At 39.2% G+C, this 20,999-nt stretch overlaps 1 protein-coding gene across 1 annotated transcript in view; it reads left to right on the top strand.

Annotated features, from left to right (window-relative positions):
- Nucleotides 1-14,595, top strand: part of LOC117601447 (glutamate receptor ionotropic, kainate 2) — a 97,402-nt gene extending 82,807 nt beyond the window's left edge. Inside the window, exons 13-19 of the mRNA XM_034318168.2 lie at nucleotides 4,226-4,423; nucleotides 5,515-5,740; nucleotides 6,332-6,496; nucleotides 9,165-9,265; nucleotides 10,806-11,013; nucleotides 14,032-14,344; nucleotides 14,472-14,595. Coding sequence (XP_034174059.1) covers nucleotides 4,226-4,423; nucleotides 5,515-5,740; nucleotides 6,332-6,496; nucleotides 9,165-9,265; nucleotides 10,806-11,013; nucleotides 14,032-14,344; nucleotides 14,472-14,478 — 1,218 coding nt within the window. The 3' untranslated portion in view covers nucleotides 14,479-14,595. The remainder of the gene's footprint in view (nucleotides 1-4,225; nucleotides 4,424-5,514; nucleotides 5,741-6,331; nucleotides 6,497-9,164; nucleotides 9,266-10,805; nucleotides 11,014-14,031; nucleotides 14,345-14,471) is intronic.
- The last annotated feature ends 6,404 nt before the right edge of the window (nucleotides 14,596-20,999 follow it).

The raw sequence follows: 20,999 nt of genomic DNA, 5'->3' as shown, positions 1-20,999 counted from the left end.
TTTAAACAAAAGAAAATAGGATGAAATAGAAAATTAAATTAAAACTGTGGCTCTCTCCGTGGTCCGCGCACCGTCCAAGTGTTAAGAAACGCTTTATATTATATTTTTTACTTTTTTAGGAAAAGTACCAATCATTGTATAGAGTCTAACAAGTGTATACGTTACTCTATAAATCAATTCTATGATTTTCCTATTAAATGATACACTTACTGTGAATAAAAGCGGCGTATCAATGGAAGGACGGGCAAAAGTGTAACAATCGGGTCAGTAACGATATCGCTGGACCATAAAGCGACTTGTACCTCGTAACGATATTATTCGCCGTAAAGGAGGCCGTTTAAAACGAGCTCGTGAAATTTCGGTGTTGTCATAAAGGTCCGTACGTGCGAACCCGTCCCCGTATTCGCTTAACTGCATCCACAGAGCAGCCACGGTTCGTTTTATTCGCCAAACAATCACAGAAACAACGCACCTCTTTCTTTCCCCTTTTTCTTTTTCGTCTTTTTTACCGCCCACTCCTTTTCTTTATAGACTTTTTCGTTTCATTCCACGTTTTCCAGCAGAAACGGGTTTTTCTCACATTTAATCACCGCGTAACTACACGTTCGCAAATCTGTCGGTTTTCCTTCGGCCGTGTAAAACGGGATATCCGTCGCCGGACAGAGTGAACAGTCGATGAAACTTTGTCAGCCGCGATATCTCGCGGGAAATGAGGAATGGAAGAGGCGACATATTGTGAGCAATTTCCTCGCCGGTCCTGTGCATTTTATGGAGTCGGTTTTTCATCATTGATCCTTGCCGCGTACTTGTAACATCCTTTAAAACTGTATCGAGTTTCTTCGGGGAAAATAGAAAAAGCAGACCCATCACTTGAGTGGAAATAATTATATCACCACTTTCCCTGGGAAAACCTAATGTACTCACTTAGTCATAATTGAAATTATAGATTTTATTGGGGTACTCGAAAAGTAATAATGCCGTGACGCGTAGATCTACTGTTTATTATTAAACAATGTTCTTTTGACCATACTTCTATTATTTAATGAAAATTCTCGTTTATATTTCTGTCCGACTCTTGCGATATTTTCAATAAAAATTTCTTAGAGAACATTCGTAATATAAAAGCATTCAAACGCCAATCATTATTCAGACTGCAATATCAAGTTGAATTCACCATAATAGTGCTTTTAGAAGGCTCTTAAGAGATCTCGAAGCAAAGAAAGCCTTCCTCCACTTTATGCCTTATTTTCTCGGTTATTTCCCCTTGGATCGCAAGGATACGATGTTTCGTTATTGAGGACTTTTCAAAAGGAACGAAATCCATCGAACGCGAACCATAAAAAATGCGAAGGAAACGAAATCCAACGAGGTAACACGTTTCCGTTTCGAGAAACGACGTGTAAACCTAGGTAACACTATATTTTTCAAGCACCATATGAGTACATCGTGCAACTCAATCCATACAATTGAATACCACTAGCGAATAAAAAAAAAAGATGAAGATGCGTCAAGGGTTGTTTCGACAAGTTTTGTAACAAGAATATATATTTCAGCGTGTTTCCAAAGAAAAGAGGAATACTTGTAGCAGTAGATATTGAAATACCGTCGAAATCCTCCGGTTTTAGGGACCTAAAAACGATCGATGCATTTCCATAGATCGCATGTCACCCCTGCATGCACATAACAGCCAAGCACCTTCTTCTATTTCGTTAACCCCCTTTTCCGTTTTGCATTTTCACTTTGATAGAAAAAAAAGAAGGTCATCGATCAAACGCCTGCTTGAAACAGATTTCGCTAACTTGACTTGAATTCTGACGTGCCATTTTCGTGACAACGACAGGAGGGTGGATAGTAAATTCTTTCATAGATCGATTTCATGCATGGATAATAGTTAGTTTTAAAGTTTAGAGAATTTCACACGTGACGATGAGGTATAATGTATAGGAAGTGATAAATATACTATCGTGTACTTTGTGTAAGATCTTCCCTTAGTAGATGATTAGATTAATTACACTGATTTTACACATCAGTGCTTCCTTTGAGAGACGAGAATAATAACGCTGAAAGGCTTTGATAATACAAAATAAAGAAAAGAAAAATATAATATTACTAGTATTAAAGCTGAAATTTGAAAATCAACTATCTATGTTTTTAAACGCAATCAACGCGTTAATAATCCGTATAATTATGTGTATCATTCTATACACGGCTATTTCTATTGTGCCAATCAATGTTTCAACTTCCCGTGTGGTAATTACTTCGATCATTCAAATGTGCAGTTTACGACCCCTCAGTAACTTACAGGAAATGAACTGTGTCGAAAAGCTGCTATAGATCAATAAATTCATCTTCTATAGAAAATTAGCACTTTTGTTATTAAACTACGAATGTTTACGCCTATCAATTTTCTATACTAATTCGCAGTTTGTTCATCGCGTAGCTTACACCGAACCTAATCCATCGCTTCAGAATGTATCAATTAGAAACGTTCCTTAATTAAATACCATCGCAATTTATTTAATCCTTCTCCTCTAAAGTTTAGAATTTCACGCGCTGCCAGCTGCGATAATATTTTGCCGAAGGTGAGAAAGCTCTTTCTAACGGTACAAAGTTAACACCTGTACAGCATATGGTGCTAGCCGGCTCTGGTGGCATGTATATGTACATGCGGGGTTGTCGTTGCGAACTTTACGGGTACCTAGCCTTCACTAGGGAAAATGCCACTTTAAAAGAAGGAGATCCTGTATCTTTGATACAACATTAAATTAAAATTAAATCTTAATATTAGTATCTCCAAAATTAGGATTTTTAAAAAAAATAATTATTGGTCTATTTTCCCCATTTTCCCTAAGGAAGCCAATTCTACTCAATACTATACCTACTTTCACACCAAATCCGAAGATTCTCAGTGAATCTCACGAGGATCTTCGGCGTATCACTTGTGAAAGCTTGGACGAGCGGACTTGCGATCTTTCCAGCACAAAGGAGTGTACGAGAGTGTACGAATTTCGCGAAAATGCTCCTCGAACCTCATTATACCTCCACCTCAGATCCCGATGGAACACGCGGCAAGTGATTTCCTCGCGAAGGAACCATTTACCGCGATATGAATAAATAACAGCTGGAGTGGAAAAGTGTTCGCGAAGCAATTCCTTTTCTGACACGGTTGACACTATTTTTCCAACAGTTCATCCACACGTGCGTCTTATCTACAATTGCAAAATGCTCTTATTTGATAAAGAATATTTGACTAGAAATGATGAAAAGATTTCGTTTGAAATTTGGGAGAAAATACGTAACTTTCATTTTAGATGATCGAATTTAATTTCTGAAGTTTTCAATTGAATTTTAAGTATTTTAACCCTTTGACTACTATGGATGCACATATGCGTCAGGTGAACATGTACATCTTAATTATAATCAAATAAAAATTATCAACGCATATTACTAATTACACGCCATATTTTATCACAATATAATAATGTGATAAAAGACTGAAAATGAACGAAAATAAATGAAAAAATAAATTAAAGAATGAAATTCAATAAAAAGAGAAGTGATAAGTGTTATTGAACGTTCAAGTCAAAGAATGTCAAAGACTGTCGAATCAATCAGAAATCCTTAAAATTTTTCTCATAGAACATCCTTTATACGAATTCTTGTAATTAATGATCCTTTTCCTTAAACGACCAGTCCCTTTGCTGAACATGACAGAGATTCGAAGAAATTATTCAGAAATATAGTCGTCAGTCGGTAATCGGTTCGACGATCGGCTCTCACCGACCCGTTAATGGATCGAAATATGCCATTAGCGGGCTGAAGTCGCATCAACGAGACCGCATATTGCATTCTTCGATCCGTCTAGTGGAATGTAGCCGAGACACGGAGCCCCCGGGGGGTCTTAAATCGTCTCTCGGCCTCGATGCTTCACCGACGTGGTTTCAATTGATCGTCGAAGCTCTTTATGGGCTTCCGGCACGGAAGATGCGGAATCGAAGCAACATTTATGAGAAAGCTGATTGCCCAGCAAACATCCTCTGCTCGAATGAGTGTGTACCTTCTATGCTCCTTTCGTTACCTCTTGATCCGTGATTCCCCGCTGTATTTCAAAATTATTCGAATTATCACTCGAGTTAACGATGTCACAGAAAGGAATTGCTTGCGAAATATATATATATATATATATCGGTTCTAGTTAATTGAAGAGAGTATTGATCGTTATCAGGCAACTAGCACGAGAATCGTGGGCGGAATCTGGTGGTTCTTCACCCTGATCATCATCTCCTCTTACACGGCGAATTTAGCGGCTTTCTTAACAGTGGAGAGGATGATAACGCCGATCGAAAACGCGGCCGATCTTGCTGAGCAAACCGAAATCGCTTACGGCACTTTGGAGGGTGGCAGTACGATGACCTTTTTCAGAGTGAGTAATTTTCAACAGTTTATTCATTTACGTTGAAACAGTATTATATTATACTTTTGGCAAATACCGATCGAATGTAATTTTGAGAGGCCATTCTTAGAAGATGAATTACAAGAGTCAACCAGAACTGGTTACATTCTGTTGAAACAAAGTTGGTAAATAACGAGAGTTGTCGGGTATAGGACGAGAGTCTTCTACTCGTGGGAAGTTGGTTTCAAGAAATGGTCGAAATATAAGCGGAGTTACGTGGAATAAGAAGTTAGAAACTCTCTGCTTTCTTAAAACAGATGGTTGAAGAAGTTTCCCTGAAGATTTAGATAATTCAAAGGTGACTCCTCCTGTTGGCACATGCAAATTTCACGAATAATTACGAAGTAAAGCTAAAGAAAATTTTCACGATAATATGTAAATATAAAGAGGGAAGAATTTGTTTAATACGGTTAATGTTTCAACCTCGTTGACGTTTTATATTTCGCCAAAGCAGAGGGTGAAATTTTACTGAATATTCCCTGCACGCCTTTCGAATATTTCAACGAGCGCCATGCGACTATGTATCCGCGGCTCATCCGGAATATTAAAACCATAAACTACCGGTTGCAATCGGTCCTGCAACAAATTTGACTAATTATGCCGGTGAAACGTGCAAGCCGATTTTCATAACGTTCATACATAGAAAACGTGAAAACCCCCTTGTTCAATTTCCGACAGTCCTCTGTAGGCAAACTCTTATCGTTATTAAATTTCAATGTTCGTTTCAGCAGTGTATTACTGTTACATTGGTATTAATATCGCGTTATTGGAATAGTATTTCACAATGAACGTATCATGCGTTATCACAGGAAATCCTTTTCCCAGACAGAAAGAATTTTTTTCCTCAACAAAAATATTCTTTTGCAATATATTCAATGAATTACTGATTATTTCCTGGATAAATTCAAAACGTATCGCGGAATGAAGGAAATCAATGGCAGGGGAATTAATACTTTATGAACACGTTGGTCGACGCGTCTATAAATTCAATTATACCGTACCTTATTCTAATTTTAATTTCGTTCAATTTTCATTCAACAAATATTTCGTTTAACGAGCAGGATTCGAAGATCGGTATATACCAGAAGATGTGGAGGTTCATGGAGTCGAAATCACCCTCGGTGTTCGTGAAGAGCTACGAGGACGGGGTGAAAAGAGTATTAGAGGGTGACTACGCATTTCTGATGGAGTCTACCATGCTCGATTATGCGGTGCAACGAGACTGCAATCTCACGCAAATCGGTGGTCTGTTGGATAGCAAAGGATACGGGATCGCTACGCCAAAAGGTAAAAAGGTCGAAATTTTGATAAATTATAATAAGAATTTAACGGCATTGATGAAATTCGGAAAATTTTTTAAGATTTAATCTTATCAGGTAACTCTGACGAATTCATTAACAGAGCCTAGACGCAAACGCTCTTTCCTTCTACCTTCACTTTCTCCCCAGCTCTTTCCGCAACCCTTACATAAAGTGTTAATTAGCAACTGCAAACAGTCTACGCTTGAAAATCGGTTAAGCCACTCGCTCGGTTTCGTCGAAAACGTGGCGGAAGTTCATCCAAGTGATTGCCAGGCTGGTTACCCTTGAAAGCTTACCTCGAAATTTTTCAATTTCTCCAAATTATCCGCGTTTTCTTAATTCATTACTTCGCGCGCCGTATCGTAATTAACCCTTGAAAGATTCGAAACTTTCGTCGAAATACCTGGATTACAATTTACAAACTGGTGCGTCTGTAAGAAAAGTTTGAAAGAGTGAAAAATTTATTTGGTGGCCGCCTTTCTTTTTTCTCGGTAAAGAAAGAAAGAGCAATCTCGGCTTCGTTCAAAGGAAAATCGCCGGATCGTTGACCGACTTAACGAAGCCGTTTTATATGCAGGTTCACCCTGGAGGGATAAAATATCTCTGGCGATTCTGGAGCTACAAGAGAAGGGGGTGATACAGATCCTGTACGATAAGTGGTGGAAGAACACCGGGGACGTGTGCAACCGGGACGAGAAGAGCAAGGAGAGTAAAGCTAACGCGTTGGGCGTCGAAAATATCGGTGAGCTAGCGAGAATTGAAACTTTTTTTTTTCTCCCCCAGCAAGGGTTGGCTGAAAAAGAGAAGGCAGTGGTCCTGAGAAACTGGGCTATAATTTATCGCCGGGGCTGAAAACCGACGGAACTTTATCTGATGTTGCCCAAGAAGGGTTGAAATTTTTATTGGAAAGTATTAGCACTTTCGTGGCTTCTTTTGCTTGAAATTCTTTACAAAAGCAGAGAAAAAAATAAATTATGGGGAGGTGCTTTGTGTAAGGGGTGGAAATTAGTTAGAATAACAGGTGCAGTGAGAAACAAAAATTTTTCAGTTTAATTAATTAGCTTGCAATTAAGTGCATAATAAGGATTCCTACTTTAAAGTAATTTAGTTAATTAGTCAATGGTTAATGAGGAAATGAATTGGGGTGTACAAAAAATTTGGAAAAAGTCCGTCGAAATAATCGAACTATGTTAATACGAGTATCAGTTGCCATAATTAATGCACATCAAGTAATCAAGAGGAACAATCAGTTTAATCAACAGAACAGTCATGAAACAAAGACAACGAAGTCATTAAGTACGTTCGAGTGTAGCTGTACCTCGCCCACTGTGTAACTAACTTAATTTATCGGCTTCCGAGTAGCATGTTGGGTTACATAATGAACTGTGGATGGATTTCAATTGGCTGTAGAATTGCGTAACAAACCATACATAGAAGGCTAATATGTTTAAACGGTACTGGGAAACATTTTCATTGCCTCAAAATATTTTAGAGCTTTCTACGTAATATTTTCCTCAATTTTATTAAAAGTATTTGAAAATGTTATATTATATTAAACCTCCACAAGCCTTTAATATACGAAATGCCATGTCAACCAAACTAGAAGTCCAATCCAATATAATTCCATTATAATTCTGAACATCCCGAGAGATAAGACAATTCGAATGACAGAAGCTCATGTCACGAATAATCACATACTAAATTCAAATATCACGATTTCATTTCACATGTCACAGAAGTTTCATAATCAGAATAATATTAATAAGAAATTAATATTACTGATCCAATTAAGAAAATAAATTATGCTCGGTAGAAAGAATTTAATAATGAAACATATGATGTTCTAATTATGGGTCAAAGTGAGTAAAGTTTTTCAAGGATTAATCTAACATTTCGTGAAAAGCTACGTTGTACAATTTGTAAAATCCATTTTTCGTTTCACGAAAAAATGAGATATTCTGTGTCAAGGGTCAGGAAAAATCGACTTCTAGGTCGAGGCTCGATGGCATTCTGGACTTTGTAGGTGAGAAATTGCAAAGTTCTCGCTTGTGAAACGCGAAATGGGCTGCACTTTCTCGCATCGTCGCGAAATTAACCGAGACAACGGGGAAAGAGAGAAGGAAATGGAACTGGCGCCCATGCGAGAAACTTTGCTGCTTCCGGTGAAAACGTCGTTTAAATCACAACGTTGGTGCAGTTATGCAAATCGCTTCCATCTTCCTTTCGCTCCTGACAAACACGAAGAATAAAATTAAAACGCGTTTCGCGTAGAAAGTTTTCAGAATCGAATATTAAAAATGGTTCGTAAAGTTTGTAATTGTCGGTCCAGAATTAACAACGTTACTCGACGAAAACGCTGATACCCCCAGTTACAATTAAACCAGAAGTTGGATGACTGAAGAGTAAGCAGACGGCAATGAGAGCTCGGGCATATAACGATTCGAAAAGTTGATGTTTGCGAGCATTCAAGTGAAACTTCGTGGATCTTATTTCATCCAGAAAATGAGAATTCCCTTCCGGCTCGTATGAATCCTGAAAATCTAGTATGAAGCTCGAGTATCATTAATTTTATAGAAAATTTCAATGGAACATTAAAATAAAAGAACCCTCCATTGAAGTACCTACGTGTTAAAAATAATACAAAACTTGCCGATATGAAGAAAAACTTGCAAAATAACATTGAACGGATGGCTTGACACAGGCTGACTTCATAATTTGCTTAGAGACGAAAGTTTCACGATGAAACTTTGCCAGATCCGGGGTATCGAGACGACGCGTGGTAGACGGTAGGCGAGCAAACCGAACGAAATGATCGTCCTGGAAAATAAATACCCCCGTAACTTCAACGAAACTCCTTTCGCTACTATGCTCATTTTTCCAACAAGCAACTTTACGGAACGCCAGATGGAATAACGAAGCGTTGCACGTTCGTTCATAAATCACGAGAATCGTCGTTAATTTTAATAAAAAAATTTATCATCGATAATAAAATACTCGCGATCTTCGAGGCTACATTATACAAATTTCTCTCCTCGACCCTTTCTTCTGGCGAACTTTCAACTGAAAGGAAAAAAAGGTGGCGCAAGGTGAAAAGGAAACGAGGGGATCGAGAAATGGAGCGACAAAGACTGACGGGCGCGAGAAGACGCAAGTGTGAATAACGACAGGTTTGCATGGACGAAGGGGAAGGTAGACAGGTGGATAGATAAATAGATAAATAGAAAGGTGGGGTGGGTATAGGAGGGGAAAAAAAAGGAGGAGAGGGGTCAGAGGGTGATAGATAGTGAGACAGATTCAGGTCCTTGGTGGCAGTTACATTAACCGTGAAGCGGGATAGAGCTTGACATCAGAAAAGAAGCAGAGACAGCCGGAGGCGGTAAAATAATGAGCTTCCGGTTTTCTCGTTCCAGGTGGTGTCTTTGTCGTGCTTCTATGCGGCCTGGCGTTAGCGATCCTCGTTGCGATCCTCGAGTTCTGCTGGAACTCGAAGAGGAACACCCAATCGGATCGGGTAAGTGAACAGAACCGCCGCCGTTCTAGATAATTTCCTACGATTTCGTGCTTCGCGTGTACGTGCTGCATGAGTGTACTTTCTCTCTTATGGCGTGCAAGGCCGTGCACCTTCATTCTTTCCTATTTTCCTTCCTATTTCTCCTTGACACTTCCAAACGATACGGGAGATTCTTGGTCTGCTCGAGGTGTCAGCTGCATGCCGTGTCGAGCACTCTTAAAGGATGTTCCTCCCTTTTATTTTGTAGCTACACGAACGGGAAAATGTTTCCCTAGTAGCTAGATTTGTTGCGAGATTTGTTCAAGTATCGTGAAATAAGAGTTTAAAAACCTTGAAGGTAAAAGTAATTTGTTGGCAAACGATTTTTATTTCATCCTGGCTCGAATTTACTCATTATTACGCTTTGTTCTTCTTCTTTTATTATTTATTAAATTATAACACAGTTGAGAAAATAGTCAGTGCAACGATAGTCAATATATTATGGTGCGTCTGACTATGCGTAGACCTGTTCTACTGATCAGACAGTACTCTCCTTCTCTTCCATGATAATTAGAAGCTAATATTTTTTTTTTAATTTTATCATACTTTCTCAATTATCATAACACTTTTACATAGTATACAGGGTGTCCCAGCCCAAGTGTGACAGAGCCGTTATTCCGTAACTATTAATGATACAAAAAATTGATGATATGGAAATTTCACGGTAAAATGGGAACTATGTTTTAATCGAAGTGAAAAATATTTTGCATTATTAGTTTAGGAGATATGGTGGTCAAGTTTTGTTTTTTAAATGGAACCATATATTTTTTTTCAGATCATGCGATAGTGCTTCTCAAGACGAATTCATTAAGCTTTAATGTATACACTCGATTTTAATTAGTTTTCAAGATATAACGTTTACAAATTTCCCAATTTTCAGTAGATACGTCTCGATTTGAGTAGCAAATCGTAAAATTCTAATGACATGTTATCGATAACTCTTCAAGTGTGCTCATAAATCTAACAGCTTTCATAAAACATGGCTTATAGGAAACTTTTAAAAAAGTAATATACAGCTACAAAATCTTCATCAACAATATCTAACACATCCCATTTTCTTCCCCCTTTTTCATTCCTCATCATTCATCCTCTTTTAACACTTTGATTGTCACGCTGAGGCCGTTGAAAATTCCATGAAATATTACTTTTTTTTCACAAATCTTATCTATATTATTTTAATTTGTGAAATTTTAATTAATTTATTTAATTAAATTAAGTCCAAAAATTCCTAATAATATGTATAATGAATTTTTATAGAAATTCATGGGTGACGTGACAGTCAAAGTAATAATTAGTTTAAAACTGGTTTTCATTATCATAACGCGTTTCCTTATTCAGTAGAAAATTCATCAAACAATTGCACGGCCTTGCTCGCGAGAGAAATTGCATGACTATCGAGCTGGTGGTGCGATCGTCTTCTGTATCATTTGTTGGTATTGTTGTGCCTGCTCTGACGGTCCCTGTCCACGTGAACGACGTCGTCTTCCGGTCGACTTTGCAGTCGCTATGCGCCGAGATGGCCTCGGAATTGCGGTTTGCCGTGCGCTGCGGCTCCAGGCAGAGACCAGCCGCGAAAACGCGCAATTCCGATGCCGCGGTTCCCTGCGGTCGTTGCAGTCCACGTGCCAGCAGAAGAAGGACGCGATATTGTTCGACCGGCCACGAAGAGACCACCTACATACCAAGCATCGAGATACCACGGTTAAATGGTGTAAGTCTTGTCCCTCACGACGGGCTCGCGATCACCTTCGATGGCCTCTCTTTACACCCTCCCTCCATCAAATCAATTTTCAGTTCGCGTTCATCGAATTTCAATTCAATTAGGTTTCCTAATTTTTCACCAAAAGGAGTCAAATATCAAAATTTCGATTCAGATCGATTTATAAACCCTTGGAAATAAATATTTTTCCAACGTTTCATAGCGAAACGCCCGAAGATGCGATCGGAAAAAACTGTGCAACAGGCAGCGAAACGTCTGCAATCCAATTTCACGTTTCATCCAATCGCGTCGGAATACAAACAATTCGACGTGTTTGCACGCCGAGTTTGTTGATTTATCGTTATATCAACTGTCAGGTGTACGTCGATCGAAAAGGATCGAAAGTTACGAAACGAATGACACGCGAAGTGCTGAAAAGAGAAGCCATCGATCGATCGCGGAGCTGTGTCTGTTTTCACGGCCGATTCGATCCTCGACGTGAATGATATTCGAACAGTACTCGATCAACACATCTGCCGTGCCAGGCTATTCACGAACGATCCGTGATGATCGGGAATAATTTTCGAGGATTCGATTAACGTGATCGATGCACAGTCTCCATGGAGCCCCAGTATATATGTACATATATTCTTTCATCAACGAGACGAGAACCATGGCTGAAAGGGAGTATTGCAAAATAGGAGTGCTTGCGAAAAAATTGTCCCTTGATTGTCTTTTCGTACTCTTTGTGTCTCGTTTTTACATGTCTCTCTGTTGTATATCGTGATACCGTACGGTTTAACGTTAATCAACATTATTTTATTCGTACAAAGATATCTGATCTGTATTGTGTGTTATGCATTTTGGCACGGTCCATTTATCTTGCTTCTAGCGAAACGATCGCAAACGTGAAATACACTATAATTTGTATGAAGTATCGTATAAGTACTTGTGTATGTCCGTGTGCGTATATACTTGATTGCATGCCTGGAATTGCTGTTGAACGATTACAGTAATGATCACACGTGCCTTGGGTTAGGTTCGTTACTTGCCACGCTGGAATCTATCTTCGCATTAGAACGAACTGTTTTACGAAAATTGCTTTACTGTGTAGTAAGCACTCGGAGGGTTTGAAATTTCAGAAATAAAATATCAAATATTTCCCTTGAGATTGAACAAAATCAAGTATTTCTCCTTGATAATTAACAATTTACCGAGGGAATAAGTAATTGTCAACCTCTGTTTAGTGAATTTTCAGTAACGGTGTGCTGCTATCCAAAAATTCGGGACCAAAATTGAATTTCGCCGTTCCATCCGATCCGGCCCCGGCTACCCGCACACCCCTAATTTTCAACCCCATTTTCTTATTCTCGTCGCAATTTCAAAGCAGTTCACTCTATTCCATACGATAGAGTACGGAAATATATTCGGTCCTATTTGGATATCGCGTTACGATATCGTGGCATTAAGTAGCTCGTAAAATTTCATTCTATGTCTATTGAATGGTTACAGTTCAGCAAATATCAGTCCGATATGCGAGAGAATAGAGTGTTCGTTAAACAAGATTGGAAACGTTTCATCGTCCTCGAACACTCGCGTGAGTGGTGCTCCGGATCGTGGGCGGAAGTGATTTTTCCAGGCTACGTCACACATTTTCGATGCCCGTTTCCGTCTATCCAACTATCGGTTCTTCGGCAGCCACGGCCAGGACTGCGGAAGAAGCAGTTTTCAGTTCGCCCCGATACTTCCGCCAGTTTAAATCTCATCAATATTCCTCTCGCCTCGCGATATCACCCCTTGTAAAAGGGAAACAGATTAAAATGGAATTTCGAGGCTCGTTAGCCAACGTTCCCTCGATTTCGCTTCTATTAATTGCCGTTATCGATCGCTTGGTCGATCGACTTCACGCCACATATTTCGTGGGGGAGAAAAAAAAATATTTACCGTACGTCATCGAGATTGGAGTTAATTAATATCTTCAAAGGCTGCAGAAATTTCATATAATCGAAATAATTGAAAAATAAACGAAAATTTTCGGCTACGTTAATCGAATTAAACGTTGCAATGAAACGCGGACGAAATGTGGTACGATTCGTTTATAATTCGCTTTCATTTTCCAATTAAAACTTTCCATCTGTTACACCACGAAATTAATATATTAATTTTTGATTAAAATGTCGTATTAATAGTATTAATTTGTAAAAATATGTGAAGCAACCTCGAATTGAATTTCTAGAGTTACACCAGCTTCCCAATTTATCCCTTTTCGCTGATCTATTCGTCCGAGTTTAATTACAACTCGAACTCAGTTAAGATAGCGACACAATCGAGTTTCATCGACGAGTTCATCCCCCATAACTACGTTTGAATTGGATTTCTGGTGTTCGCGTCTACTTACTTTGTTGGGAACAAAAAGGGGGTGAAACGAGAGGGAGGGATATTCGTGCTCGTCTCGAATTCTGCTCGCTTCCTCTTTCGATACTTTAATCAGTGCTTCGGTATGCTGCTTGCCGACGTCATACAATCGACGCGGAATATTTATTGCAGCATTTCAAATTTCTCGGTAGCACGCCGATAATGCTCCTCCTTTTCGTCCCATACATCGATCTCCTCCCACGGAAACGAATTCCTGGTATTCGATGGAAAATATGAATCGGTGTACCCCGGAGTCAATATAAAATTGTTGAATACAAGAATGACTCGAAGGGGGTAGATTTACAAAATTCTTCAAATACGAATGACTTTTCAAGATTTTTCCCAGTGAGGCAAGTATCGGACATAAGGGTAATAAAGTAGACGCGAATTCGATAGGTTGAGCCACGCGAGCGGACGATAACTCCTTTACGAGCTTTTAAAAAGTTTCGACAACTTTTAACGAATCCTCCTCCCCCATCGCATTCACCGGCTTCCTCCCTCCTTTTGGACAACTTTTTAATAACTCCGCTCGCAGCCACATCAGATACTAGCCGAAGGTTTATTCACCGATAACTGCCCCGATATAGCTAACACCTGCGCTTCATTCTATCAGCAGGAGGGTGGTGCGTTGTCGATGACGGAGATGAAGAAATCATTGAGCTTCGATCAAGTGGGAGCGGGCCGTGGCGGGAACACCTAGCACAGGCCTCATCCTCGTCTTCATCCTCAGCAGCAGCAGCAGCAGCAGCAACAGCAACAGCAACAGCAACAACAGCAACCGCCACCGTGCAAAGCCACGCCCACGCACACACGTCACACACACTGCCACTCACATTTACACAGTCACAGTCACAGTCATACGCACAAGCACCAACCACCCCCACCGAGGCAGAGACGGGGTTCTTCAAGCATCGCCTTGGGTCAAGGTAAAAGTGAACCTTCGAAAAATGAACAAAATTATTAAGGGGGCTAATTTTCGTCGTCTGTTTCAGCTTTCTTTTCAAAACTGGTAGACAATGAAAAATATTGTTATTGATTTTGTTCGATGTTCAGGAGGTGACCACCCTGAGAGTATTCTCTGGAGATTCGACTGCGACCTGGCTGGTGAGCCAGACGTGGTGATATCGCCGCCACCACCACCGCCGCCACCCTCCGCGGTCGTCTCGAGGACCACGACCCTTTGACCAATACTCGAAGAGGTGCCGACAGGTGTGCCCGTCCAGAAGGAGCTGCCCACCCAGGCATCGGTGGTCGTGAACGCGGTCGATCAAAAGGAGACTTGCTTATAGCATATGTAGTCGCCGGGGTGGCTGAGTCGGCCGCCACGCGGCCTGTCCTGCCCCATCGGCGACCTTCGATCATCGATCGACCAGCTGTCCACGTGACGATACAAAAAAAAAAAACTAACAAATTTTCTTTGTTCAAACGAAGACCCGTGGACGTTCTGTGTGCCAAAACTTGATCCCAAGAAATTCGATCGGGAAATCGTATCCGAGGACCATGTATCGAAACGATAACGTTCGATGAAGAGTACGAGGTCTTGCCAGACCACGAATACGTTGCAAGTAGTAGAATGTTCTTAAAAAGACGCTAATTTCAACGAAGATGAAAATCGAACGAGAGCCATCTGTTACTAATGATCCCGGCTCGACGATCCACGATAAATGGTGGACGCAGTGATAAAACGGGATCGAACGTACGGCTTTGGAAAGGTGTCGCCGTGTAAACGGCCAGACGGAGCTGAATGGCAAATGAAACACCGTGTGCAACGCCAATCAACTGGGAAACGATCCCGTGTTTCCCAGCACGAGGACTTTCGAGGCTGACGGGAACGAATCGAAGCTAAACGGCCAATTGAATTGCACCCACTGCCCCCTCACCCCCTCTCCCACCGCTGATGCAATGAAACTGTACGTCGTTCGACAGCTATTATATTGGTTATCCGATTTACAAGCTAAACATATCGAAATGGACATGTAAAATAGACTCGACGATTCGAGTTCCAGTTAGGATATAGTCAGGGTGGTTGGAGTTAATATGGAAATGGTAGGTATGCAGCTGGTCGTCTGTTGAAGATACATTGATTAAAAAATTCCGGATTAGCCTTTCATTTTGATAAATTAACATAAAGCTACAATTAGTTTTCTTTTGGTAAATTATTAAATATCAACTCTTGCTACCCTGGCCATAGCTACGAGATCATCATCGATAGACCGAAGAAAATCAAATTTCAAGAGTGAATAATGTATGATTAGACTCGGACCAAACTCCTAGTGTTCACTGCCAACAGCTAGCCTAACATAGTCGAAGAGCTTTGAATCGGACGAGTGGATAGATTCACCGATGTTCACGGCCTAAAGAGGATGAGCTGATCAGCTTCTGGGATTCGAATGGACCAACGAATTTTCGAATTAAAAATTCAATTTCAATCGCGAACGTATGCACAACGAAAGAAACCCAAAGCTGCTTATCAACAGCGTCACGGTTTATTTAAAAAAGCAAACGCAGTGAAAGGAATTCAAGTTCGCTCAGGATGAAGTACAAAGTTTCGAAATCGTCATCCAAGGACTGCCATTTGTTTCCTTGCGAAGGATCACGGTGAAGGACCATGAGTTTTATACAGGTTTAAAAGGACGCAGCAAAATCGAAGCCTCGAAACATCGGAAGTGGAATGTTTCAAGTGGAAACGCACTTATCCTGCGACGGATTCAACGAACAGTTTGTTCGAATTCTGTATCATAGACACGGTTGCACACGACGATGATTTACACGCAAAACACGCTTCATCGGACGATTGAATAAAGGATCACGTGTTCGTGCGTATATCGTATAGTTTACAATAACGTAATTTTGTCGTAAGCAAGTGCGTAGCCGCGTAAGAGACCTAGTCATATTTTGACACGATCGACGGTTTATTATCGAATTAAAAAGAAATTAAAAAAAAAAAAAAAAACGATATAAACGTTGTATATACAGCGACTGTTTTTTCACGAAGTTCGAAGAGGCGACGCGTTGCAGAGCGTGTTTTTAGCGTCGCGTTGTACCGCGTATACATACAACACAGATACAACACACACACTACACACACATACACACCGATGAAGGAGGTGAGAAGAGAAATAATTTCGATTTAATTAACACGTTCATTGTCGAGCAGAAAATTATAATCATCGTTCACTTTTATTTATTAAAAAAAATTGAATTTGTTGACAACTATGGAAGTTACATAGTAGATGTAATTAAATCTATATAATCACTTTATTTCATAAAATCTCAAGTAATTATTCTAATTGTACAGTCAATTGACAATGAACGTGTTCACCCTTTCGCTACTTGTCTCCAGTGAACAATTGATTAACAATTTTTTGAAGGAAAATTTCTGTCATTTTTTCAACCCAAACGACTACGCATTTGTACCATTAATTAATCTAGCGAAAGGGTTAAGATCATTATTAGAAAAAAAGATGGAACAAGAGCGTCGAATGTGTATATGGAATATGTAAATTGAAAAGAACAAATCGTACCAAAAATAGAGAGCAATCTGGACGAGTAGTCAAGATGAAAAAAATGGAACATGAAATACAACGTCGATGAAAACTGTTACAAAGGACGAAAACGACAAAAGCTTCGATTACGTTGGAAAAATAGATTGTGAAATTTTGTTTGAACGGCCATATTGTGGACGTATTTTTCGATTCCGAATCCTTTGAACTGAGAAACAAGTGAAATATTGGAAAATATATAATTTTTAATTAATTTTTATCTTTAATAATCAGAATTTCAATATTCCATTTTCACTGTGTCAGTCAACGCGTTAAATATTGAATTAGGTATAAAAGTTTGATCAAGAAGAGCTATCGATAACTTATACAATTCTGAAAAAAGGTACTGTAAATCCTTAATCAACGTCAATTAATTAAGATCGTAAATCCGATCGAATTCGAATAGACGTCTATTTACTTTTATCGAATCACCATTCATTTTTCTCCAATATTTCCGGCTCCATTTTTCTTGCATCCGTGATAACAAATTCCAATTCAGATGCATCGAAAGCACATATATAAATCGTAACAACGATGGTACGATTCGTTTCGACAAATGGACCGAAATCACTGCGATTGCATAGATCAAGGAAATATCGTTCGACAGACAGGAAGCCATTCAACGTGATAAGGAAAAATTACGACAAATACAACATTAGATAGACAAGTTATCGGGATGCGATGAATTCGTATGTGTGTGTGTGTGTGTGTGTGTGCGATAGAAAAAGAAAAGAAGAGTTCATGGACTAGTCATCACTGGTGTGCCACTATTCAATAAATAAATTTTATTTACTTAATCGACCTAGACATTTCTACACTTGGCGTAGCAGTTGGAACAACACATTGACTTCCTTTTTCGCGATTGAACGTCTGAGAATTCGAAAGGAACCGATCATCATTTTCATAATTTATCATAATTTATTGTTGCTAACAGTCTAAATAATAGAAGATCCAAATTCAAAATTTTGTATTTCAATGAATATCTTTTCTATTACTCCCAAAATATATAATAACCCACTAATTGCCTACTTAACCCAAAATATATCGATTAATTGATTTATTTAAAAAAAAAATTGCAATTTCCTTTGGATTCTCAGTTGTCCGATCGAGTGAATGTGATACGCAGCGAATCGTCAACATAAACATATCTCTCCGAACTAACAGACAATTAAATGTTGTTATATACATGTTTTACTGAATATCATTGTTAATGCTTTTATTTTCTACATCCGTGAGACGAACCAGATCAAAACGATCCCATAATAGTCCCAAAACCCACGTTAACGAATGTCATCGAATTACTCGAAGAACATTCAATGATTCGCAGAAACATTGTTACTCTGCCAAGGAATCCATCCTCGTTTGCAAAGTTACATCCAGATCAAAGTGAACTGTTTCAGAGACAACGATACCATCGTGGACAGAATGACAAGCGGACACGACGCTTCATCAATCACGTTGATTCCTTGATACATATTCAGACTGACAACAATGACTTCGCTTGTGTCAACCATAATTTCGTTTACCATTAACGTTGCATCATTTATGCCCTAGTCATTTCCTATCTTGATTCGCCAAGCGGATCGACCCGATTAACGCTGGATATTAGGTTCACATTAGTTGGCAAATTTTCAAAGAATCTAGGGTAGAAATTCGAAGGGAGTATAATTTATCAAAGGTTTGAATTTGTCAATTTTGTTTCAGTGATCCAAATTCGGAGCTCTTGTACTCAGAATATGAAAAATGAAGATTTTCAAAAATTGTAAAAAGTTTCAACTTTCAAACGATATGCCATTTAATTATTATACTTTCGAGCCAGTGGCATTTTTTCAAAATCAATTTCAATTTTCATTACACGAAAATAATATTTCGTCAGTGAAGTCGACGAATTTATTCGGCTCGAAAGCTTTTCCATGTTTCTTCGCTTTTCGAACGAACGAGTCATCAAGTAGTTAAAGTAGCGATCGATCGATCGATCGATGAAATTTAACAGATAAAAAAGTAACTCTTACTAAAACCACGTTTTCGATAGTGCATACTTGAACAATTACCATAAAGGAACGCGTCGGGTTTGAATGGCCAGCTTCCGGTCGTACATTAGGCCGACAAAGTGGCGACGATCGCAGTAAAGGGGGAATAATTTTTGCTGAATAATGCGAGCGTGGAATTGGCCGGAAACCAGAAGCTTGAGCGAAGCGTTCCTACGCTTCTATTTACGACGTACCTTTACTTTGGCTACTGCCAGTAAATTGTCAGCAAAGTGGCTAGCTTCCATCGTTCCATATCGAAAATTGCATTCATTTAACCGCGTCGCGTCGCATCAAAGGCAGCCCGTTAAAATCTGGGCCGTTCGTCGCGAACAGATGAAAAGAAAGAGAAAAAAAAGAAGAAATGGAAAACAGAGAATAAGAATGGCCTTTGGATATCGAAACTCAACCGGCTTTCAATCAGCGAGTACTCGTTAATTCTCACGATATTCCTACCCGCGATGGAATAGCTTTTCCTTTTGCTTTTCTTGTTTTATTGTTCAGAAAAGTCGCATTCGTGGAAATACGAGCGAAGCGTTGAAATTATTTCCTCGGGCGAGAAACAGGGACAAAGAAGAGGTCGACGAATTGATCTTCCATCGCACGGATGTTTTACTGTTATTAATATAAAAATATAATTACCACTGGGATGGCAACGATTTCAACTTAATTTCAAGCTCTCTTCATTTTAAAAATTTTCATTTTTAATTTTACCAAACTGAACTGAATTTTCTTAAGGTGGATATTTCTCGAGAAGTAGTCAAATAATATTAACGAGTTTCTATAAATTCTTTTTTGTCCCTGGTATCCTTAAATTAGCTTCAAACCGTATCCTCTCTGACGAGCCGAAGAGGATCAAGTCATACTGCTAAATCGCTCGTTTCGCCTTGTAATTTACTAACGAACCACCTAAATGTTGAAACTAAAGTGGTACGAGGGATGTAACAGAGTAAACGACAGGAGGATCGAAACGCGTGCTTTGAAGTATCAAGGCATTAACGAAGCTTTCAATTTGCTGTTGCGAATACGAGCGAAACGGCTCAAAGGGAAATTATCAAATCCTTTTAAAAAGGCAACCGAATGATCTTCAGAAATAATCAACTTGTTTCTTAAATTCTTAAACAATTGAAACAAAATTGTTTCCTTCTTTAATCCATTAAGATTGTAACGTTGATGAATCGTTCTATGATGAATGGAGACGCAGCTTTGCTTTAATGATGTTCCGTTTTCTTTCTAAACGGTTAAAAAAAGGAAATAACAAGAATAAACGAGGAAATCATGAGAATCGAACGATCTTGGACGTCGGTTTTACACCTTCCACGCTTCTCAAACTTTACTGTTAGTCATTTCTTACAATTAGACCAAAAGCACCGTGATTTATCGTCCAACCACGGGTTTGCTCGTAAACGTGTCCGGATTCACGACACAAACGTGTCGGGATTCAACTGGAGATATCCTTGATTCCCGTTCATTTTTCGCAGGATAAGTCAGGAGGACGTCGCGTTGCAAAGGAAAGACGGCCAGACTTCTATTTTCTCGTTTGCCAGACGCAAGAAAGACCTTCATGATCCTCCTTGAGGAAGCTCCTGAAAAACTTTTCTCCTCGACGCTCAATCAAAGTGGAAGTCATACACTCTGAATTATTGTCTACATATTTCCTAGTACAGCTAAACTTTGAATTGTTGAAAAATTTCATAGATTTTAGATATTTCTGAATTTTATCTAACACCAGTTTGTATACAGTTTTCGATGACTGACACCTGTTCGATCGTTGAATCGAAATTGATTCGTGTCTGGTAGAAAATTTATTTTAAATTTTGTAATTTCACGTTGATTGGCAAGCGCAAGTTCGTTCTGCTGGAACGCGAAATATATCCGAGACCAGACGGTTGACTGATGGAATTATTGATAAAAGTGACAGAGAATAGAACAAATGTTACCCTTGCCCTTCGCCATTAAAATAAGCTAAAAAAGTCTAATCGATAGATAATAAAAATTCCAATTTCCTATAA

Source organism: Osmia lignaria, chromosome 6, assembly GCF_051020975.1.
Source record: "Osmia lignaria lignaria isolate PbOS001 chromosome 6, iyOsmLign1, whole genome shotgun sequence".
Taxonomy (NCBI): Eukaryota; Metazoa; Arthropoda; class Insecta; order Hymenoptera; family Megachilidae; genus Osmia; species Osmia lignaria.
Note: the sequence above shows the minus strand (reverse complement) of the source record. Positions and strands in the feature narration are given on the sequence as shown.